Source organism: Xenopus laevis, chromosome 1L (genome assembly GCF_017654675.1).
Source record: "Xenopus laevis strain J_2021 chromosome 1L, Xenopus_laevis_v10.1, whole genome shotgun sequence".
Classification (NCBI taxonomy): domain Eukaryota; kingdom Metazoa; phylum Chordata; class Amphibia; order Anura; family Pipidae; genus Xenopus; species Xenopus laevis.
Genome location: NC_054371.1, coordinates 104,565,688 through 104,585,092, shown reverse-complemented (window position 1 = coordinate 104,585,092; position 19,405 = coordinate 104,565,688). Strand labels below are relative to the sequence as shown.

The window sequence follows — 19,405 nt, the reverse complement described above, 5'->3', positions numbered from 1 at the left end:
TGTAAAGTGATTGTGGACAGATTCAGGATTTGAAAGAAATCTACCTCTGGTACCTGTTTAGTTGGTAGACCCATTTCTGTCTGTCCCTGAGCCTCCCCCTCTGGCTAACCTGCTCCTAAAAAAGTGGAAGATGGAGCCGTAGAACTAGGAGTGGATTGAAATTGCTGTGTATCTTTATTTTTCTGTTTGGTTATTGTTTTGTTATTGAATTGTCCATCTGTTGTGTTCACACTTATTGCCCCATCACTCAAATCACTTTCAGAAGAGTAGTAGCTTCCCGAAAATGATTTAGTTGCCGTTATGTCATTCTTATTGGGACCCTTTCTGCCTTCACATACAAAACCAGTGTTAAAATCTCTCTTGTCCCAGCAAAATTTACCCCATTTTTTAGCCTTAAGTTCTGCTGCCAGCTTGTTTATATTGATTTGTAGATCACTTTCATATCTTTGAAATGCCTCATCCTCCTTAAAATTCTGAATCATTTTAAGTCAATTTTACACTTGGACATTCATTTGTTCAAGCATAACCATGTCAGAATCTTTAATTAGCTTCATGAGGTCAATTGAACATTTAGTCAGTATCTCGTACCATTTGGTACAAAAATCATTATTAACAAGATGGTCAGCTAGGAGTAACCTAATTCTAAGCCCTCTAGGAACAATCAATATTTTTACCACGTGGTTATTTCCCACCGAAGCTTGGTCTGCTTTATCATAGACCTTTTTAAATCTTTAAAACGTATGTCCATTTCTGGGCCTGAACTTTCTGTTGCTGTCTCCGCAGAGCCCCCTTTGAATAATAGTTCCGCCTCTTCCCTCCATTTTTCAAAGTAGTGGGGGTTGGATAAAAAGCTTGCCATGTTCGAAAGAAGTATTGATTTAAAGTATTAAATTGCTCAGGAAAGCGATTAAACTCAGATAATAATAATGAACCAAAGGGAGCACAACAATTTACTAGGCCAATCTACTATCCGCAGGTCTGAAATACTAACGTAGGCAACTATTTACAGACTTGCAACAAATTAGAGTACAGTGTATGCTAAATACAATTCCTCAATCTGAATCATTTGAGTTATTGACAGACTGACCTACAGAGAGCTCTGCTGTCTAAAACTGTCTCAAAATGCTATTATTATTACTTACACATATTTATAAAGCTCCAACATATTTTGTACTAAATGAATGTATACAGTGAACACACAGATAAGATACAAAAAACAACAGATAACTGGTATGGGATCCGTTATCCGGAAATCTATTATCCAGAAAGCTCAGAACTACGGAAAGGCTGTTTCCCATACACTCGATTTGATCCAAATAATCCAAATTTTTAAAATTGATTTCCTTTTTCTCTGTCATAACACTGTACCTTATACTTTATTCAAACTAAGATATAATTAATCCTTATTTGAAGCAAAATCAGCTTATTGGGTTTATTTAATGTTTACATGGTTTTCTAGCAGACTTAGGTATGAAGATCCAAATTACAGAAAGATCCATAGGTCCCCAGGTCCCAAGCATTCTGGATAACAGGTCCCATACCTGTACAAGATATCTCAGAATTCTCCTCTGATGAAGCCCCAAAGGTGAAAAATGCTTTACAAGGGAGAAGCTATGAGGCCATAAAGCACCGTTGGTTTGATCATTTATATGCACCAGATATACAACTGTGTGGATACGCTATGTATTTGTAATATCTCTGAAACCTGGGGCCCACAACCCCAGCTGCAGAGGCCCTCACCCCTGATCTTGAAATCCCTCCACTTGTAGCTGCAAAACTATCCCTTTGCCCCCAAGCGAGGACAACAGTGGGCCTGAGGTGGAAGGGCCCATAAGGGTTGGAGTACATTGCCATTGCTCCCAGTTTCCCATTGTCTCAATCCAACCCTGACAGTATCCAGAGAGTTACAGGGGTCTTTTTGAATCATCCTTGACATTTTAACTACTTACACTGTGAAAGAGGATTTAGGTGGGGGCACCCATTAATCTCACCATTATATATCTTCAGTGAATGTTTTGTTTCTAATTCTATTTTATGGTGCTTTCATGTCTTCTGGAAGAATATCTAAGCATTATGGAATGTAGAATGTAAGCTCTTTTGGGCAGGGCCCTCTTCACCTTTTGTATTGCTACTGGTCGCTATGTAAATATCTATGTTCTTTGTATGAACCTATTTATTTTATACCACTGTGGAATAATAACATTTGTCTTTCTACCCTGTTAATAATAATATTGCCATCCAATATAATTTTTTCTGGCAGGGCCTATACAGGTGGCAATCCTATTGTTAACCAAGCTTGATATCATTGTCTAAAACTGTTGCATTGTATCATATTGCTTATAAAGTGCCAATACTAACTCTAGGTCTCTCACCTTGGAACGCTGATATAAAGATATGTATTGCAGGCATATTTCTTCTTGCCCTTCTCAGCAGGAGCACCAGGCTCCTAACCTTGTTAAATGCAGCTTGATCTCAGAGCATTGGCATATATGGCTTCGTGTTTCCAATGTTGCTAGTAAAGCATACATGAGCAGCAATCAATCTCCCAAAAAAATGTTGGTGTTCAAGTCTTAGTGTGTCATATACCTTTTAATTGCTATTAATTTAAAGGAGAAGTTAATTTGGCACCTCCAGTTTTTCATCTCCAATTTGTGCCTGTCTGTTAGCCTCCTATCCACTTAGGCTGTAAGCTCTACAGGGCAGGGACCTCCTTCCCACTATGTCTCTTACCACATAGCTCTTTGTCCTGATATGATTCTGTATATAATTATGTGATTTGTTTTCCCTGTGTATATATATATATATATATATATATATATATATATATATATATATATATATATATATATATATATATATATATATATATATATATATATATATATATATATATATATATATATATATAGATAGTACTTTTATGCACTGTACAGCACTGGGGCTACTTAACAGCGCTTTACAAATAAAGTCATACATACATATATACATGTAAAAAAAACTCTGTGACAGACTTCTGTGTGTTAATTCCATTCATTGCTTTAGAAACTAAAACTAATTTATGATTCATTCAAAAACAATTTAGCCCTGCAGACACAATTTTTACTATCTACATTTTCTTTAAAGAAGTCAAAAAGAAATGTGTCGGTTACAGTAAGAGAACAAAGGATTCCTTTAATTTTCTTATGTAAATAGAGAAATCCCTACAAAGTATTAGTGTTGGATTTTCTAGCACTCAGATGTCATATCCTCCAGCAAGTTCTCCTTTCCAAGTAATTCCTATTTGTAGTATTTCTCTAACAGCTAAATCCGCCACTTTATTTGCTCCTTTTGTTGCCTGTTTCAAACCAGCAATTAAACCCAGAAAGCATGTCACAACTGTACAGAAAATTGCTGTTTCAATGTAATAACTGTACTGTACTGTTATTTTACCAGAGTAAACTTTGTATATGATGACCGCTAATAATCTAATAATTGATTTTAATTCTATATCTTTGATCTTGCTTTAATTAATACATAACCCAAATCAGCTACAGCCCAAGGAGAGAGCTACATTAAAAATTATAGCTGAAAATATGTGACCACTGCCATAATGGTCTTGTCTTATATGTGTAGTGTATGGTTAATACTAAACTGTTACATGTCTATATGTATATAATACACAAAAGCCATGGATATATTAAACAGATGCATATACATTATCTGAACTACCAAAATAAATATATATTTTTTTTTTATGCAGGCATACAAGTCTTCAGATAAACCATAATAGTCTGGCTCTGACTCACAGGGAATATTTTCCTGCTCCTATTATACAGGCATAGTCATTCAGCCACTCCCTTACCTTGTTCCATTTTGACTGTGGGAATGAAGTACCTCTACTTACATACTAGGTGGTATAAAGATTCTCTAGAAACTGCATGTCTCAGAATACACGTTGGCATGGAGCAAGGTGAGGCAGGTGTTTGAATGACCAATCTGAAGGAAGGTGGGGAAACAGTTCCTCCAAGCAGATTATATATATGGCAATTAATATAGTGTTCATACACCTTTGTTACATTATTCCAACTGAATGAGCTCATGTCTCTCTAAAGACCTCATTAGGGTTTAATTTCCCTGTTTTATACATATCTAATAATGTTTAGCTGTCTTGTTTTGTCAAATTATTATAGCACAAACTCTATGTATTGCTCAAAATGTATGTATTTTATGTGGTATAAAATTGTTGCATACACTGCTGAAAAAAATATGTGTAAGCATCCTTTAGCATGCTTATTAATAAACTTGGATATATGTTTAGAGTGGGTATAGTAACACTTTATAGGATTGTTTTTTGAGTTTTTAAACTTACAAAAGGTTACAAAACTAATTCCTTTCCTTTTTACTCTACTATGTGATTCAAGCAACCATTTAATGATTTGAATGAGAAATTGAAAATGAGAGAATCTAACCTGTAAGAAATGTAAAAAAAAAAAAGTGACAAATGTCTAGCCTCTCAATTTTATTTTTGTTTCCCAGGTAACTGGCAATGTTAGCCTGTATGTTTGAGAAATGGAATATATAACAATAGACAAAAAACACACAGAAAAAAAATAAGCCAATTTGCACATTTGGTAAGTTGGTAAATTGCAGTTTACAAAATTTGTTAGGCCCCATAACTTTAAACTATTTATTTATGAAATTTGTTAGGCCCCATAACTTTAAACTATTTATTTATGAAATACAATTTAAAACAATTCAACTTTCACACATTAAAAGCAGCCCCCCGTTGGATTAAGATTAAGCACATGTTCAGCAACTATGTTTCACAATTTATTTTATACAGACAGAATGATTGTCTTACTCAAAAATATGCACGCAATTTTTTTACATAAACCTCTCCTTAAATCTAATTTCCATTCTGTCTGCAATTTAAATGACACAAAAAAATGAAATTAGAGTTTCACTACTCAAAAATTATCCAGCCAAACCCTACAGAATTATACACGTGTCAAACAAATTCCCAAAAATGCCACCTTTCAAAGTTATTTCACTTTGTGTCTGGGCTGGTAAAAGCTGAGGAAACCAGTGACCCCCAGCTGAAACTAGGGACTCTGGACTGGACTGCAGAGTACAGGGAGGAGGACAGAGACAGGGCTAGGAAGGGGAGGGGGCAGGACGTGACATCAAACGCTGAGGAAGACAGGCCAAGGGTCTAGATGTCAGAAAGAGGAGAGCTGGCGTCATTTTACCTAATCCAGAGCAGCTTCCCCCCCCCTCACCTGTGGATTAGACTTTGGGCTGACTATATGATGGGGTAAATAAGGATGCTCTAGCTTCAATCTTGCCACAGTTGGTGTGGAACGCTTGCCTTGTGGGCCTATTGCCATGATTTTAGATTGTTACGGCTAAATAGTGATGCAGGCTCTTGGCTCCTGATGGTCATGGGGTTGCGCAAGAGTGGTGACAATCGGTTGCCTGGTTTCATTTGCCCTAAGGGGTGGGTGGCCGGTATGCCAGATAGCCCAGGAAGGTGTATAGTGATGAATTTTGGCAAGCTTTCCTGGGAAAAGGTTTTTCCTCATGTTTTAAGTTATTTCAGTGATGATAATATATCTTTATATTGATCTGCAATTTAAGATATGATGTTTTCCATCCCAAAAACCTGGATGTCATTATTGTGTATGTTATTGGGGGCAAAAAGGTTTCAAAATGGGATACAGGTACAGTATAAGGTGGAGTGGATGGTTAGGTTTTGCGGGGTATCCTTCCCAACGGCTTGACATTGGCTGTGTCATTAGGAATTTGCATAAATCCTCAAACTATGCATTTGTACATTTAAGAAAAATGTGCTTTCAAACTTTATCTACTATGTCAAATTAAGTTATTGCTAACTTTTACTCTCACTCTCACCTCATCTACTAACACTAAATTTGGAAAATAGCTTTACGGTGGTAGTTCCTCATCCTAACAGGACATTCTAACAAAAATACTACTGAAGTAACAAAAAAACAGAAACTTTATAAACATGGAATATGTGGCATACAACTGGTTGTGACACTGATCAAACTGCACAAACAATAGATAATTATAACAGTACATCACAAATATCAAGATGGTAATCATATGATTAGCTGGCCCAACAGAGTCTTGCCATTGGAAAATCCCTATTATAGTAAGAAGCAACACCTAGAGCAATTATACATGTACCTGGGCTACCATGGAGCATAATCATGTTATATCAACACATTATACACCAGGCACATAATAATGTAGAAGGCTCAAATACGACAGGCATCCAAAAACAGTTATTTAGCTTTAAAGGCCAAATCAACCCCAAAACAAAATTGTGTCTAATAAAAGAAAACATCATTCTAAGCAACTTTCCAAAATACATTTATTAAAAATTGTGAGTGTTTTTAAAGTTACTTCTAAAAACAACTGCTATTTAAAGCAGTATTTGCATTACGTCCGGCTGTTACATTTTAAACAATGATGCAAAAGTCCCCAGCAGTGGAGGGTCTGTCTTGTCTGGCTTGTCTTACATTGTATCGAAAGTCTGAGCCATAAAGGCAGAGAATAGAAAAAGCTGCTTTCAATAGTAATATAAATACAAATGACTTAAAAACCGTAGAAAACTTGTAATGACTGTATATTACAAAGTTGCATAGAATTATGTTATTTTTTTACAAGGGTAAAAAATTTTGGGCTAACATTCCCTATAATCAACAAATGATAAAAAGTAATCCTTTATGCCTCTATGTCGCTATTCTTAATGAGATACACCAAGTGAAACTGGACCTTTTGGTAGTGACTCCACTTATGAAATAAATCCCCAGACTTTCCTTAGTTTGTCATGCCAACTTATAAGTTCTTCTAAACAGTGAACTCTTCACTGCTCAAGCTAATAAGAACGGGAGGATGGATGAGCATCCACCCTGACAGACAATACTTTCTTATGTGCATCTTACCTGTAGAATATGAATGTAATAATAAAATGAATAGAATTAGGTAATTTGTTTTTGCTATTTAATAAGTGTTTCACGACAGAACTGATGTTTTTAAAGCTGTATATCTATTTTATATAAACAGTATATGTTTGACTTTTTGTAAAAACCTAGCTGCACTTCCACTAGCAGTGTAGAGGTTAAAACTGAGCTCAGACATAAGCTCATTCCACAGACATGCTGAGTGGAGAGTAAAAAATCCAAAAGGCTCAAGAAAAGGGACATATGAAAAAAATTACAGTATTCACAGAAGTCAGTAAATTATATGCACATAAGGAATGTTGGGGAAATAACAAGTTTCCATTTTCTTAGGAAAAAAGAAGAATTTTCCAGTACTGATTTCTTCCATGTGCTGTTATTCTAGTGAGGCGAAGTAAAGAACCCCAGAGTTATAAAGGAAAGAAGATTCCAGCAGAGTGAGCTCAGTATGAACGCTGCCTCTCCTGTATCAAACACTGGTGCTGCTTTGGTGCAATGGTTTGAGCCCTTTAAATAAACTCCACCCATTCTGACAGTGTTTTCTCTGTGGGGGGGATAAAAAAAGAAAGAAGGAATCTGTCCTGGGTTTTGTTTGGGTATCCCTAACACCAGAGGAGGATGTTGAACAAGAAAGCACCAGAAAGAGCAGGTAAGTGAAACGTGTGTCTGTTTCATCCATGCAGCAGAACACAGGCATTGTGTGAGAATCACGCTGACGTAGCATTTTAGAGGGATGCAGGGAAAGGCAAAATGAAATCATCCATTGCTTCAGTTCTACATGGAGCTTAGCAAAAAATGAGTAATGAACAGATTTTACCCCAAACTGAAACATTGATGGTAGTCAGAACTGGCAAATTTTCTATCCCAAAGGCACATTTTTTCAGGCACAAATCATAAATAGCCAGGAAAAGAAGCTTGCTTACTGCCTGAAGAAGAGGACAGGGAAGACAGTGTGTAAAGGATAACACAATTGTATATGTTGATAACAGAGATTACTTACAGTGACAGTGGCAGCTGCAGCAGTTACCCATCGATCAATAAAGCTGCATGGATCGCCAGTTTATCGCTCCAATAAAGTTAGTTAAAAGGAGACAGGCTAATTCAGGCACTGCTATTCCAGATAACTGGAAGCATACTAGTTTCAAATTTCCTGGCACCGTCTTGTCCAGCACTGCACACAGTGATGTAAATGGCAGCATTATGAGAATGAGGAGGGAGCTGCAGACTCATTCTATCCAACCTTATAGCACAAAAAAAAAAATCAGTATAAATGGCTAGGGTGTTGTGCTACGCATCTTTTACACGTGTGGTGTATATGTTAACTGAATGCTTGGTAGACTTGTACGTTCATATTATATACAAGAATTACAGAACAATAAATACTTAAAAAAACTATTTTATTCTGTAGTCAAATGAAGTAGATATTTGCTACTTTATTTCTGTTAGATTATTGTGTTATATAACAAAAACTAGATGACTAACTATATGGCCAGGGATTTAAAGGCATAATCCACCTTTAAATTAAAAGGAAAGTTAAAATCATTTGGGGGTGCGTGCCAAGATGTTACCCCCCCCCAGGTGATTTTAGATGCTTACCTGCTACACCTCATCTATAAAAAAAATGCACCAGCTGGGGTACTGTTTGCTAAGCACTTTGTTGCCATCTTCCTCTAGCCTTACAAGCGTCCCCATCAGGCTTAAGTGAGCAAATGTGTAGTACAGAGCTATTTCTGTACTGCACATGCACCCTACTTGAATTGGCATAAGGGGTATCTGGGAAAGCAGATGGTGTGTTTGAAGAAGAGGATTCTATTGTCAAGAGAAGGGACCTCCCTCTATTGTTTCTTAACAATATGCAGTCGTAACTGCATCTATACTGGCAAAATGTTTGTCTGTATATGTAAACTTTATGCTTTATATTTGAATCCCTGCAGGAGACAATGGTGCTAAATAAGCAACTAGAATCGCTAGAAAAACTTGCCACCGCCCAGTGATTATAACTTTTCTTTAACTTTTAGCAATGTGTAGACATTGGCATTCTGAGATAATTTGCAATTGGTCTTCATTTTTCAATTGATTGTGGCTGCAGAATTATTAAGCTTTTTTTGTTCAGCAGCTCTTCAGTTTGTGATTGCAGCAATCTGTTTACTAGGGTTTAACTGACCCTAGCAACCAAAGATTTATAGGAGACTGCCTTATTACTTATAGAAAGATAAGTAATACAGGTATGGGATCCATTATCTGATAACCTCTAAGTTGGGAAACTGGGCAGCAAACTGGAAAATGAGTTTCAATGTTGATAAATGCAAGGTTATGCACTTGGCAAAAATAATATAAATGCAAGTTATACACTAAATGGCAGTGTGTTGGGAGTTTCCTTAAATGAGAAGGCTCTAGGGTTTTTTGTAGATGCAGTGTCATTCTGTGGCTACTAAAGCAAATAAAGTTCTGTCTTGCATTAAAAAGGGCATTAAGTGAAGGGATGAAAACATAAGTATGCCTGGTCCCTGGTAAGGCCTCATCTGGAGTATGCAGAGGGATATAAATGAGCTGGAGAGAGTGCAGAGACGTGCAACTAAACTAGTTAGGGGGATGGAAGACAAATTATGAGGGTAGACTGTCAGGTTTGGGTTATTTTCTCTGGAAAAAAGGCGCTTGCAAGGGGACATGATTACATTAGAGGACATTATAGACAAATAGTAGAGGACCTTATTACCCATAAAGTGGATCACCGTACCAAAGGCCACCCCTTCAGACTAGAAGAAAAGAACTTTCATTTGAAACAACATAGGTGGTTCTTCACAGTGAGGACAGTGAGGTTGTAGAATGCACTGCTGGGTAGGGATGGGCGAATAAATTCGCCATAGTTAAATTTGCGGCGAATTTCTGCGTTTCGCCACGGGCGAAATTGCGTGAGTGCGCGTAAAAAAAAAAAGACGCGCGACAAACTGAACGTCACCCACAGCAGCCAATAAGATGTGAGCCATCCCACTGTCTATATAAGGAGTGCAGAGGCGGCCATTACTCGTGGCGTTTTTGGTAGAGGTAGAGAGAGCAGGATAGTGAGAGATTTGTGTGTGATTTAGCTAGTGGAGTTTGTGTAGAGAGCTTTTTTTTTTCTGAGTCAGTGCAAGTGGAGGTTGTGGATTTCAGTTTACTGTTTTCCCTCTTCTGCTTGCCTGCTCACCACCCAATAGCCCTTTTTAGGGCTAACTGTCTTTGTCTTTGTGCTGGTGTGTGTACTCCTTGTGGATGCACACTTCTGCTGAGGGGATTTAGTTGAGGGTTTTATTTTTTTCTCCTTTCCTTCCCCCAAATATCCAAACCCCCTTATTTATTTTTTTTTGTAAGTTTAGTTGCCCAATATGACGGGCCGTGGGAGAGGGGGAGGGGTGGTGGTGGTGGGAAGAAGGGTGGGATAGGGAGGGGTGGCCGAGGAAGAGGCTGTGGTGCTGGCCGTGGGCATCCAACCCCACAACAGCCCAGCCCATGTGCCATGCCCAGTCTGGGCACTGTAGCGCAGCACAAGCTGCCATCAAAGCAACTGCCATCAAAGCAGCAGCTGCAACAACAACAGCAGCAGCAACAACAGCAGCAGCAAATGCCACAGCAGCAGGTGGCTTTGGGTCGCAGTGGGGCAACTGGCACACGTAGGACTGTGCCAGATTTTTTTGCCACTGCTTCATGACCCATACGCTCGCAGCAGGCAGAGGCGGTGGTAGAGTGGCTGACCCAGGCTACCTCGTCTGCAGCAGGCACCAGTGAGCGGCAGAAGGTGGCATCAGTGTGGGATCACACCATCCCTCTTATTTGATCCTGAGGTGGACTTGGGCCCAGACACCCAGGATCTTTTTGATGATCAGGCAGGAATGGGGGGGGGGGCATTCATGTCTGATGAAGAGGAGGAGGTCATGTCACAGCCCACATCAGTAGGGGATATTGGGCAGGGTCCCCTTATGGCAGGGCAGCAAGTTGCTGGTGTGGGGTCAGACACCAGCATGCTGGATGTGGGTATTGATGCCATGTATGAGGCAGGGTCTGGTCTGGGGGAGGACGATGACAGGGACCGACCACTGCTAGGGGGGGGCAGGCAACAGGGCAGCACTGCGCCTAGGTCCAAAGCCTATGGGCGTACGGGTGGGGACCATCCCCAACCCTCCACAGCAGGCAAGGCAGTGGCCCGCACTTCAGCAGTGTGGGCTTTTTTCACGTGCCAGGCAGAGGACCAGGCAGTAGCAGTGTGCCAGCTCTGCCGGCAGAAGGTTCGAAGGGGGCAGGCAGGGTCACATATGGGAACATCAGCTTTAAGTTCCCATATGAAACGTCATCACAGGATGACGTGGAAGCAGCACCAAAGTGTCAGGGCACCGGGGGCAGCGGTGCTTCCTGTCCACCTCCTCCCATTCCTCAGGGAAGAGGTGCTAGCTCCCCAGACCCTGCAGCAAGGGAAGAGGATTCTGGGGCTCACAGTCGGAGGCAGCCACTGTGTAGCTCAGCCTCTTCTGCAGCCTCCTCCTCCTCAATGCAGCCCCTGTCCCGCCAGGTTTCCCTCCCCCAGTTCCTCACCCACAAGACGCCTCTCTCCCCCAGCCACCCCCAAGTGCAGAGGCTTAATGGCTGCCTGGCAAAACTTCTGGCAGTGCAGCTGCTGCCCTATCAGCTAGTCGAAGCAGCCCCCTTCCGACAGCTGATGGCTTGCGCTGCCCCTAACTGGCGGATCCCCAGCCGCCATTATTTTGCCAGGAAGGCCGTCCCTGCCCTCCACCAGCAGGTGGTGGAGAATGTGTCCCTGTCGCTGGATCATGCTGTTGGCGGCAGGGTGCACTGCACCACTGACACGTGGACCAGCAGGCACGGGCAGGGGAGGTACATAACTTACACTGCGCACTGGGTCACCCTGATGAGTGCTGAGGAGGGTGCAAGCCGGGGCGCTCCCCTCAGGCTGCAGGTGCCTCCCCGTGGGGTACAGGGCAAACCCCACATGTCCACTTCCTCCTCCTCCTCCACCATGGATGAGCCACCCCTGAAGCGTCCCCGCAGCTACGCTTCAGTGCAGCACAGGCGATGTCAGGCTGTGCTGCAACTCCTCTCCCTTGGCGAGAGGAGTCATACTGCACCTGAGCTCATGGCTGCCTTTCAGACTCAGGTGCAGCGGTGGTTCACTCCCCACCAGCTCCAAGCAGGTAACATTGTTTGCGACAACGGTCGCAACCTGCTGGCCGCCATCCACCTAGGGCACCTGACCCACGTGCCTTGCTTTGCACATGTCCTCAACCTTGTGGTGCAGCGCTTCCTCAAGAGCTACCAAGGGTTGGGTGACATGCTGGAGAAGGTACGTAGGGTATGTGCCCATTTTCGCAAGTCCCCCACCGCGTCTTTGGCACGGATGCAGCGGCAGCATAGTCTGCCACCCCACCGGCTCATCTGTGACCTGCCGACGCGCTGGAATTCCACCCTGCACATGGTGGAGCGCCTCGTAGAGCAGCGCTGGGTGGTCAGCAATTACCTGCTGGAGCACAGTGCCAGGGGTACTCAGGGGGCGGATTTGGGGTACTTTAGTGCAGAGCAGTGGCAGCAAATGAGGCAGCTCTGCCAAGTACTTGCCCCCTTTGAGCAGGCGACACGCTTTGTTAGCAGGGACAATGTGTGTCTTAGTGATGTGATACCCCTGGTGTTCCTCCTCAAGCGCACGTTGGATGGGCTGCTAGAGGAGGGTGACGTGCCTGAGGAGGAGGAGGAGAGTAGGCCCCGTAGGCAGGCAGAGGGGGCTGAGGAGGAAATGGTGCCCGATGAGGAGGATGAGGGAGAGGAGGACTGGGTGCCTGCGCAGCATGGGGAGCAGGGCACATGCCACCCAACCAGGGCCGGCCTTAGGCCTATTGGACCAATTGGGCCCAATTGGGCCCCGCGCCTCTGGGGGCCCCGCATCAGAGGGCAGCACAGGTAATATTTCCCCCAGCACATGATGCTGCCTGGCCTGCCCCCAACTCCTCTCACTCTCTTACCTTGTCTGCCCCTTTCCTTTCTATTTTGTGCCTGTATGCCCTTATTTTCCTAAATACTTGGTGTGTCGGGAGCCAGCAAAACTTTGTCTAGGGGCCCCGCCAACATGGTCCCAATTGGGCCCCACATTTGATAGGACCAGCCCTGCACCCAACCACACCAGCTATTGTCCGCGGCTGGGAGGGTACAGAGCAGGGGCAGGTCGAGCCAGATGACCTGCTGCATCTGGAGGGCAGTCAAGAAGAGGTTGGTCGGGGGCACCTCTTTTACATGGCTGCCCATATGCAGACTTGCCTCCGAATCGATCCCCGGGTCTGTTCTATCAAAGACCGGGAGGATTATTGGGTGGCTACTTTGCTTGACCCACGGTACAAGGGAAAGGAGTTCCTTGTACCCAGCCAGAGAGAGAGGAGGATGGGTCAATTAAGGAAGGCTCTGTGCTCAAAATTAGTGGAGGCCTTCCCCCAGTCTGACACTTCTCAGGCCTCCACTACTCCACACACCCAGCAGAGACGGGGGCCTAGCAGCAGCAGCAAGGGCGGAGATCTCATGGGTGTGTGGAAGAGCTTTTTCGAGCCTCAACGGCCAGCAGCAGGCCCAGTCAGCACCCAAAGCCACCACCAGCAGCGGGTGGAGCATATGGTTGCTGACTACATGGGGTCAGTCAGCGTGCAGGATGCCATTCGCCCTGACGATGACCCCATGCATTATTGGGTCCCGAGGCTCGACCAGTGGCCAGAACTGGCACAGTACGCTCTGGAGGTGCTGGCTTGCCCCCCTGCCAGTGTCCTGTCAGAGCGTGTCTTCAGTGCCACAGGTGGGGTGGTCACTGAGAAGCGGACATGGCTATCCACTGGCAGCGTGGATAAGCTGACGTTCATTAAAATGAATGAGGCATGGATAAGCGGGAATATCCAAGTGCCCATTGCAGACAGCAGAGACTAGCCTCCTCTCCTCCTCCTCCTCCACAGATTTAGCCTCCTCTCTCCATTGCTGCCCATACTCTCCTCCTCAGTAGTATTGCCCATTCCCCATCTGTCTGCACCTGCTGCCCTTGCTGCTGCTGCTGCTGCCTGCTACTAGCCCTAGTAGTACTGCTGCTGTGCGGCATTTTCGGCAAATTTTTTTATGGTGGGGGCCTATCAAAGCTCCTACTGCTATCGTAGATACTACTGCTGCACTGTCGGCAAATTTTTTTAGTAGTTGAGGCCTAACATGGCCTCTAAATATGTTGCTTATAATTTTGCCGCTAAGTTGGCTAATTTCTTCTGGTGGTTGAGGCCTAACATGGCTTCTAAAAATGTTTCTTCGAATACTGCCACATTGTTGGCTAATTTCTTTGGGTTGAGGCCTAACATGGCTTCTAAATATGTTGCTTATAATTTTGCCGCTAAGTTGGCTAATTTCTTCTGGTGGTTGAGGCCTAACATGGCTTCTAAAAATGTTTCTTCGAATACTGCCACTTTGTTGGCTAATTTCTTCTGGTTGAGGCCTAACATGGCTTCTAAATATGTTGCTTATAATTTTGCCGCTAAGTTGGCTAATTTCTTCTGGTGGTTGAGGCCTAACATGGCTTCTAAAAATGTTTCTTCGAATACTGCCACATTGTTGGCTAATTTCTTCTGGTTGAGGCCTAACATGGCTTCTAAATATTTTTCTTACAATTTTGCGGAGTTGATTAAAAGTTACAACATGACTGTTGCTGCCGCTGCTGTTGCTACTAATGCCTCATTATTTGGCGAAAGTCTTCGCTGTTTGAGGCCTGCCTCATTTAATTCTTCTGGCTCTAATATAGAGTTGATTAAAAGTTACAACATGACTGTTGCTGCCTCTGCTGTTGCTACTAATGCCTCGTTATTTGGCAAAAGTCTTCTCTGTTTGAGGCCTGCATCATTTAATTCTTCTGGCTCTAATATAGAGTTGATTAAAAGTTACAACATGACTGCCGCTGCTGTTGCTACTAATGCCTCGTTATTTGGCAAAAGTCTTCTGTTTGAGGCCTGCCTCATTTAATTCTTCTGGCTCTAATATAGAGTTGATTAAAAGTTACAACATGACTGTTGCTGCCTCTGCTGTTGCTACTAATGCCTCGTTATTTGGCAAAAGTCTTCTCTGTTTGAGGCCTGCCTCATTTAATTCTTCTGGCTCTAATATAGAGTTGATTAAAAGTTACAACATGACTGTTGCTGCCTCTGCTGTTGCTACGAATGCCTCGTTATTTGGCAAAAGTCTTCTCTGTTCGAGGCCTGCCTCATTTAATCCTACTGGCTCTAATATAGAGTTGATTAAAAGTTACAACATGACTGCCGCTGCTGTTGCTACTAATGCCTCGTTATTTGGCAAAAGCCTTCTGTTTGAGGCCTGCCTCATTTAATTCTTCTGGCTCTAATATAGAGTTGATTAAAAGTTACATCATGACTGCCGCTGCTTGTTGCTACTAATGCCTCGTTATTTGGCAAAAGTCTTCTGTTTGAGGCCTGCCTCATTTAATTCTTCTGGCTCTAATATAGAGTTGATTACAACATGACTGCCGCTGCTGTTGCTACTAATGCCTCGTTATTTGGCAAAAGTCTTCTGTTTGAGGCCTGCCTCATTTAATTCTTCTGGCTCTAATATAGAGTTGATTAAAAGTTACAACATGACTGTTGCTGCCTCTGCTGTTGCTACTAATGCCTCGTTATTTGGCAAAAGTCTTCTCTGTTTGAGGCCTGCCTCATTTAATTCTTCTGGCTCTAATATAGAGTTGATTAAAAGTTACAACATGACTGTTGCTGCCTCTGCTGTTGCTACTAATGCCTCGTTATTTGGCAAAAGTCTTCTCTGTTTGAGGCCTGCCTCATTTAATTCTTCTGGCTCTAATATAGAGTTGATTAAAAGTTACAACATGACTGCCGCTGCTGATGCTACTAATGCCGCATTATTTGGCAAAAGTCTGGTGGGTGTCTATCAAGGCTCCTACTGCTGTTGCTGACACTACTGCTGCATTGTCGGCAAATTTTTTTAGTAGTTGAGGCCTAACATGCCCTCTAAATATGTTGCTTATGATTTTGCCGCTTAGTTGGCTAATTTCTTCTGGTGGTTGAGGCCTAACATGGCTTCTAAATATGTTTCTTCGAATACTGCCACATTGTTGGCTAATTTCTTTGGGTTGAGGCCTAACATGCTTTCTAAATAGGTTGCTTATAATTGTGCTGCTGAGTTGGCTAATTTCTTCTGGTTGAGGCCTAACATGGCTTCTAAAAATGTTTCTTCGAATACTGCCACATTGTTGGCTAATTTCTTCGGGTTGAGGCCTAACGTGGCTTCTAAATATGTTGCTTATAATTTTGCCGCTAAGTTGGCTAATTTCTTCTGATGGTTGAGGCCTAACATGGCTTCTAAAAATGTTTCTTCGAATACTGACACATTATTTGCTAATTTCTTTGGGTTGAGGCCTAACATGGCCTCTAAATATGTTTCTTCAAATACTGCCACATTGTTGGCAAATTTCTTTGGGTTGAGGCCTAACGTGGTTTCTAAATAGGTTGCTTATAATTTTGCCGCTAAGTTGGCTAATTTCTTCTGGTGGTTGAGGCCTAACATGGCTTCTAAAAATGTTTCTTCGAATACTGCCACATTGTTGGCTAATTTCTTTGGGTTGAGGCCTAACATGGCCTCTAAATATGTTTCTTTGAATACTGCCACATTGTTGGCTAATTTCTTTGGGTTGAGGCCTAACGTGGTTTCTAAATAGGTTGCTTATAATTTTGCGGCTAAGTTGGCTAATTTCTTCTGGTGGTTGAGGCCTAACATGGCTTCTAAAAATGTTTCTTCGAATACTGCCACATTGTTGGCTAATTTCTTTGGGTTGAGGCCTAACATGGCCTCTAAATATGTTTCTTCGAATACTGCCACATTGTTGGCTAATTTCTTTGGGTTGAGGTCTAACGTGGTTTCTAAATAGGTTGCTTATAATTTTGCCGCTAAGTTGGCTAATTTCTTCTGGTGGTTGAGGCCTAACATGGCTTCTAAAAATGTTTCTTCGAATACTGCCACATTGTTGGCTAATTTCTTTGGGTTGAGGCCTAACATGGCCTCTAAATATGTTTCTTCGAATACTGCCACATTGTTGGCTAATTTCTTTGGGTTGAGGCCGAACGTGGTTTCTAAATAGGTTGCTTATAATTTTGCGGCTAAGTTGGCTAATTTCTTCTGGTGGTTGAGGCCTAACATGGCTTCTAAAAATGTTTCTTCGAATACTGCCACATTGTTGGCTAATTTCTTTGGGTTGAGGCCTAACATGGCCTCTAAATATGTTTCTTCGAATACTGCCACATTGTTGGCTAATTTCTTTGGGTTGAGGCCTAACGTGGTTTCTATATAGGTTGCTTATAATTTTGCCGCTAAGTTGGCTAATTTCTTCTGGTGGTTGAGGCCTAACATGGCTTCTAAAAATGTTTCTTCGAATACTGCCACATTGTTGGCTAATTTCTTCGGGTTGAGGCCTAACGTGGCTTCTAAATATGTTGCTTATAATTTTGCCGCTAAGTTGGCTAATTTCTTCTGGTGGTTGAGGCCTAACATGGCTTCTAAAAATGTTTCTTCGAATACTGCCACATTGTTTGCTAATTTCTTTGGGTTGAGGCCTAACATGGCCTCTAAATATGTTTCTTCAAATACTGCCACATTGTTGGCAAATTTCTTTGGGTTGAGGCCTAACGTGGTTTCTAAATAGGTTGCTTATAATTTTGGCGCTAAATTGGCTAATTTCTTCTGGTGGTTGAGGCCTAACATGGCTTCTAAAAATGTTTCTTCGAATACTGCCACATTGTTGGCTAATTTCTTTGGGTTGAGGCCTAACATGGCCTCTAAATATGTTTCTTCGAATACTGCCACATTGTTGGCTAATTTCTTTGGGTTGAGGCCTAACGTGGTTTCTAAATAGGTTGCTTATAATTTTGCGGCTAAGTTGGCTAATTTCTTCTGGTGGTTGAGGCCTAACATTGCTTCTAAAAATGTTTCTTCGAATACTGCCACATTGTTGGCTAATTTCTTTGGGTTGAGGCCTAACATGGCCTCTAAATATGTTTCTTCGAATACTGCCACATTGTTGGCTAATTTCTTTGGGTTGAGGCCTAACGTGGTTTCTAAATAGGTTGCTTATAATTTTGCCGCTAAGTTGGCTAATTTCTTCTGGTGGTTGAGGCCTAACATGGCTTCTAAAAATGTTTCTTCGAATACTGCCACATTGTTGGCTAATTTCTTTGGGTTGAGGCCTAACATGGCCTCTAAATATGTTTCTTCGAATAATGCCACATTGTTGGCTAATTTCTTTGGGTTGAGGCCTAACGTGGTTTCTAAATAGGTTGCTTATAATTTTGCCGCTAAATTGACTAATTTCTTCTGGTGGTTGAGGCCTAACATGACTTCTAAAAATGTTTCTTCGAATACTGCCACATTGTTGGCTAATTTCTTCGGGTTGAGGCCTAACATGGCCTCTAAATATGTTTCTTCGAATACTGCCACATTGTTGGCTAATTTCTTTGGGTTGAGGCCTAACATGGTTTCTAAATAGGTTGCTTATAATTTTGCCGCTAAATTGGGTAATTTCTTCTGGTGGTTGAGGCCTAACATGGCTTCTAAAAATGTTTCTTCGAATACTGCCACATTGTTGGCTAATTTCTTTGGGTTGAGGCCTAACATGGCCTCTAAATATGTTTCTTCGAATACTGCCACATTGTTGGCTAATTTCTTCGGGTTGAGGCCTAACGTGGCTTCTAAATATGTTGCTTATAATTTTGATGCTTAGTTGGCTAATTTCTTCAGGTGCTTGAGGCCTAACATGGCTTCTAAATATGTTCCTTCGAATACTGCCACATTGTTGGCTAATTTCTTTGGGTTGAGGCCTAACGTGGCTTCTAAATATGTTGCTTCTATTTTTGCTGCTTAGTGGGCTAATTTCTTCGGGTTGAGGCCTGCCTCATTTAATTCTTCTGGCTCTAATACAATTGATTACAACAATGCTTGCTGCTTGGTTGTCAAATGTATTCACACTATTATTACCCCTGAAATGACTGCGGCCAAAAGTCCTGTGCCTCAGTCATTATTCTTTCTTTTGAAATGATAGGAGTGCTCTAAAAATGTATACAGGGAGGTCATGTGTGTGTAGCAGTAACTGAGTGAAACATAGGTGTGAATTGCTCTTCCCATTGATTTCAAAGCAAAACATGGCATATATACATTTATCACTGTGTACAAAGCTTAAAAGTAAGGGAAATGTTTTAATGGTAGCCCTAAAGCCATGTCTGGTCTGGGAGTCAAAATAGGCCCTGGCATTCAAATTACACAGAGGCCCAAACAGGCCCCAACCATCAGCCCAGTAAATTTGACTGGAAACCAACCAACCTGGCAACCCTGGGTGACACAAACATAGCCATGAACTCTACTTAAATTCATGCTGT

General features: G+C 42.2%; 2 protein-coding genes across 7 annotated transcripts in view; one reads left to right on the top strand and one right to left on the bottom strand.

Moving 5' to 3' along the window:
* The window catches only part of LOC108712232 (PH and SEC7 domain-containing protein 3), a 291,364-nt gene that overhangs the window by 173,745 nt on the left and 98,214 nt on the right, over nucleotides 1–19,405 (bottom strand). Inside the window, exon 1 of one of the 5 annotated variants that reach the window (XM_041561338.1) lies at nucleotides 7,963–9,160. The exons of the other annotated variants lie outside the window; for them this stretch is intronic. Coding sequence (XP_041417272.1) covers nucleotides 7,963–7,993 — 31 coding nt within the window. The 5' untranslated portion in view covers nucleotides 7,994–9,160. Of the gene's footprint in view, nucleotides 1–7,962; nucleotides 9,161–19,405 lie in introns of those variants that run through there. 5 annotated transcript variants of the gene reach the window in all.
* The window catches only part of LOC121393298 (branchpoint-bridging protein-like), a 37,526-nt gene continuing 25,561 nt past the window's right edge, over nucleotides 7,441–19,405 (top strand). Inside the window, exon 1 of one of the 2 annotated variants that reach the window (XM_041561350.1) lies at nucleotides 7,441–7,611. In XM_041561350.1, coding sequence (XP_041417284.1) covers nucleotides 7,581–7,611 — 31 coding nt within the window. In that variant the 5' untranslated portion in view covers nucleotides 7,441–7,580. The remainder of the gene's footprint in view (nucleotides 7,612–19,405) is intronic. The other variant, XR_005960958.1, reaches the window with a different exon arrangement.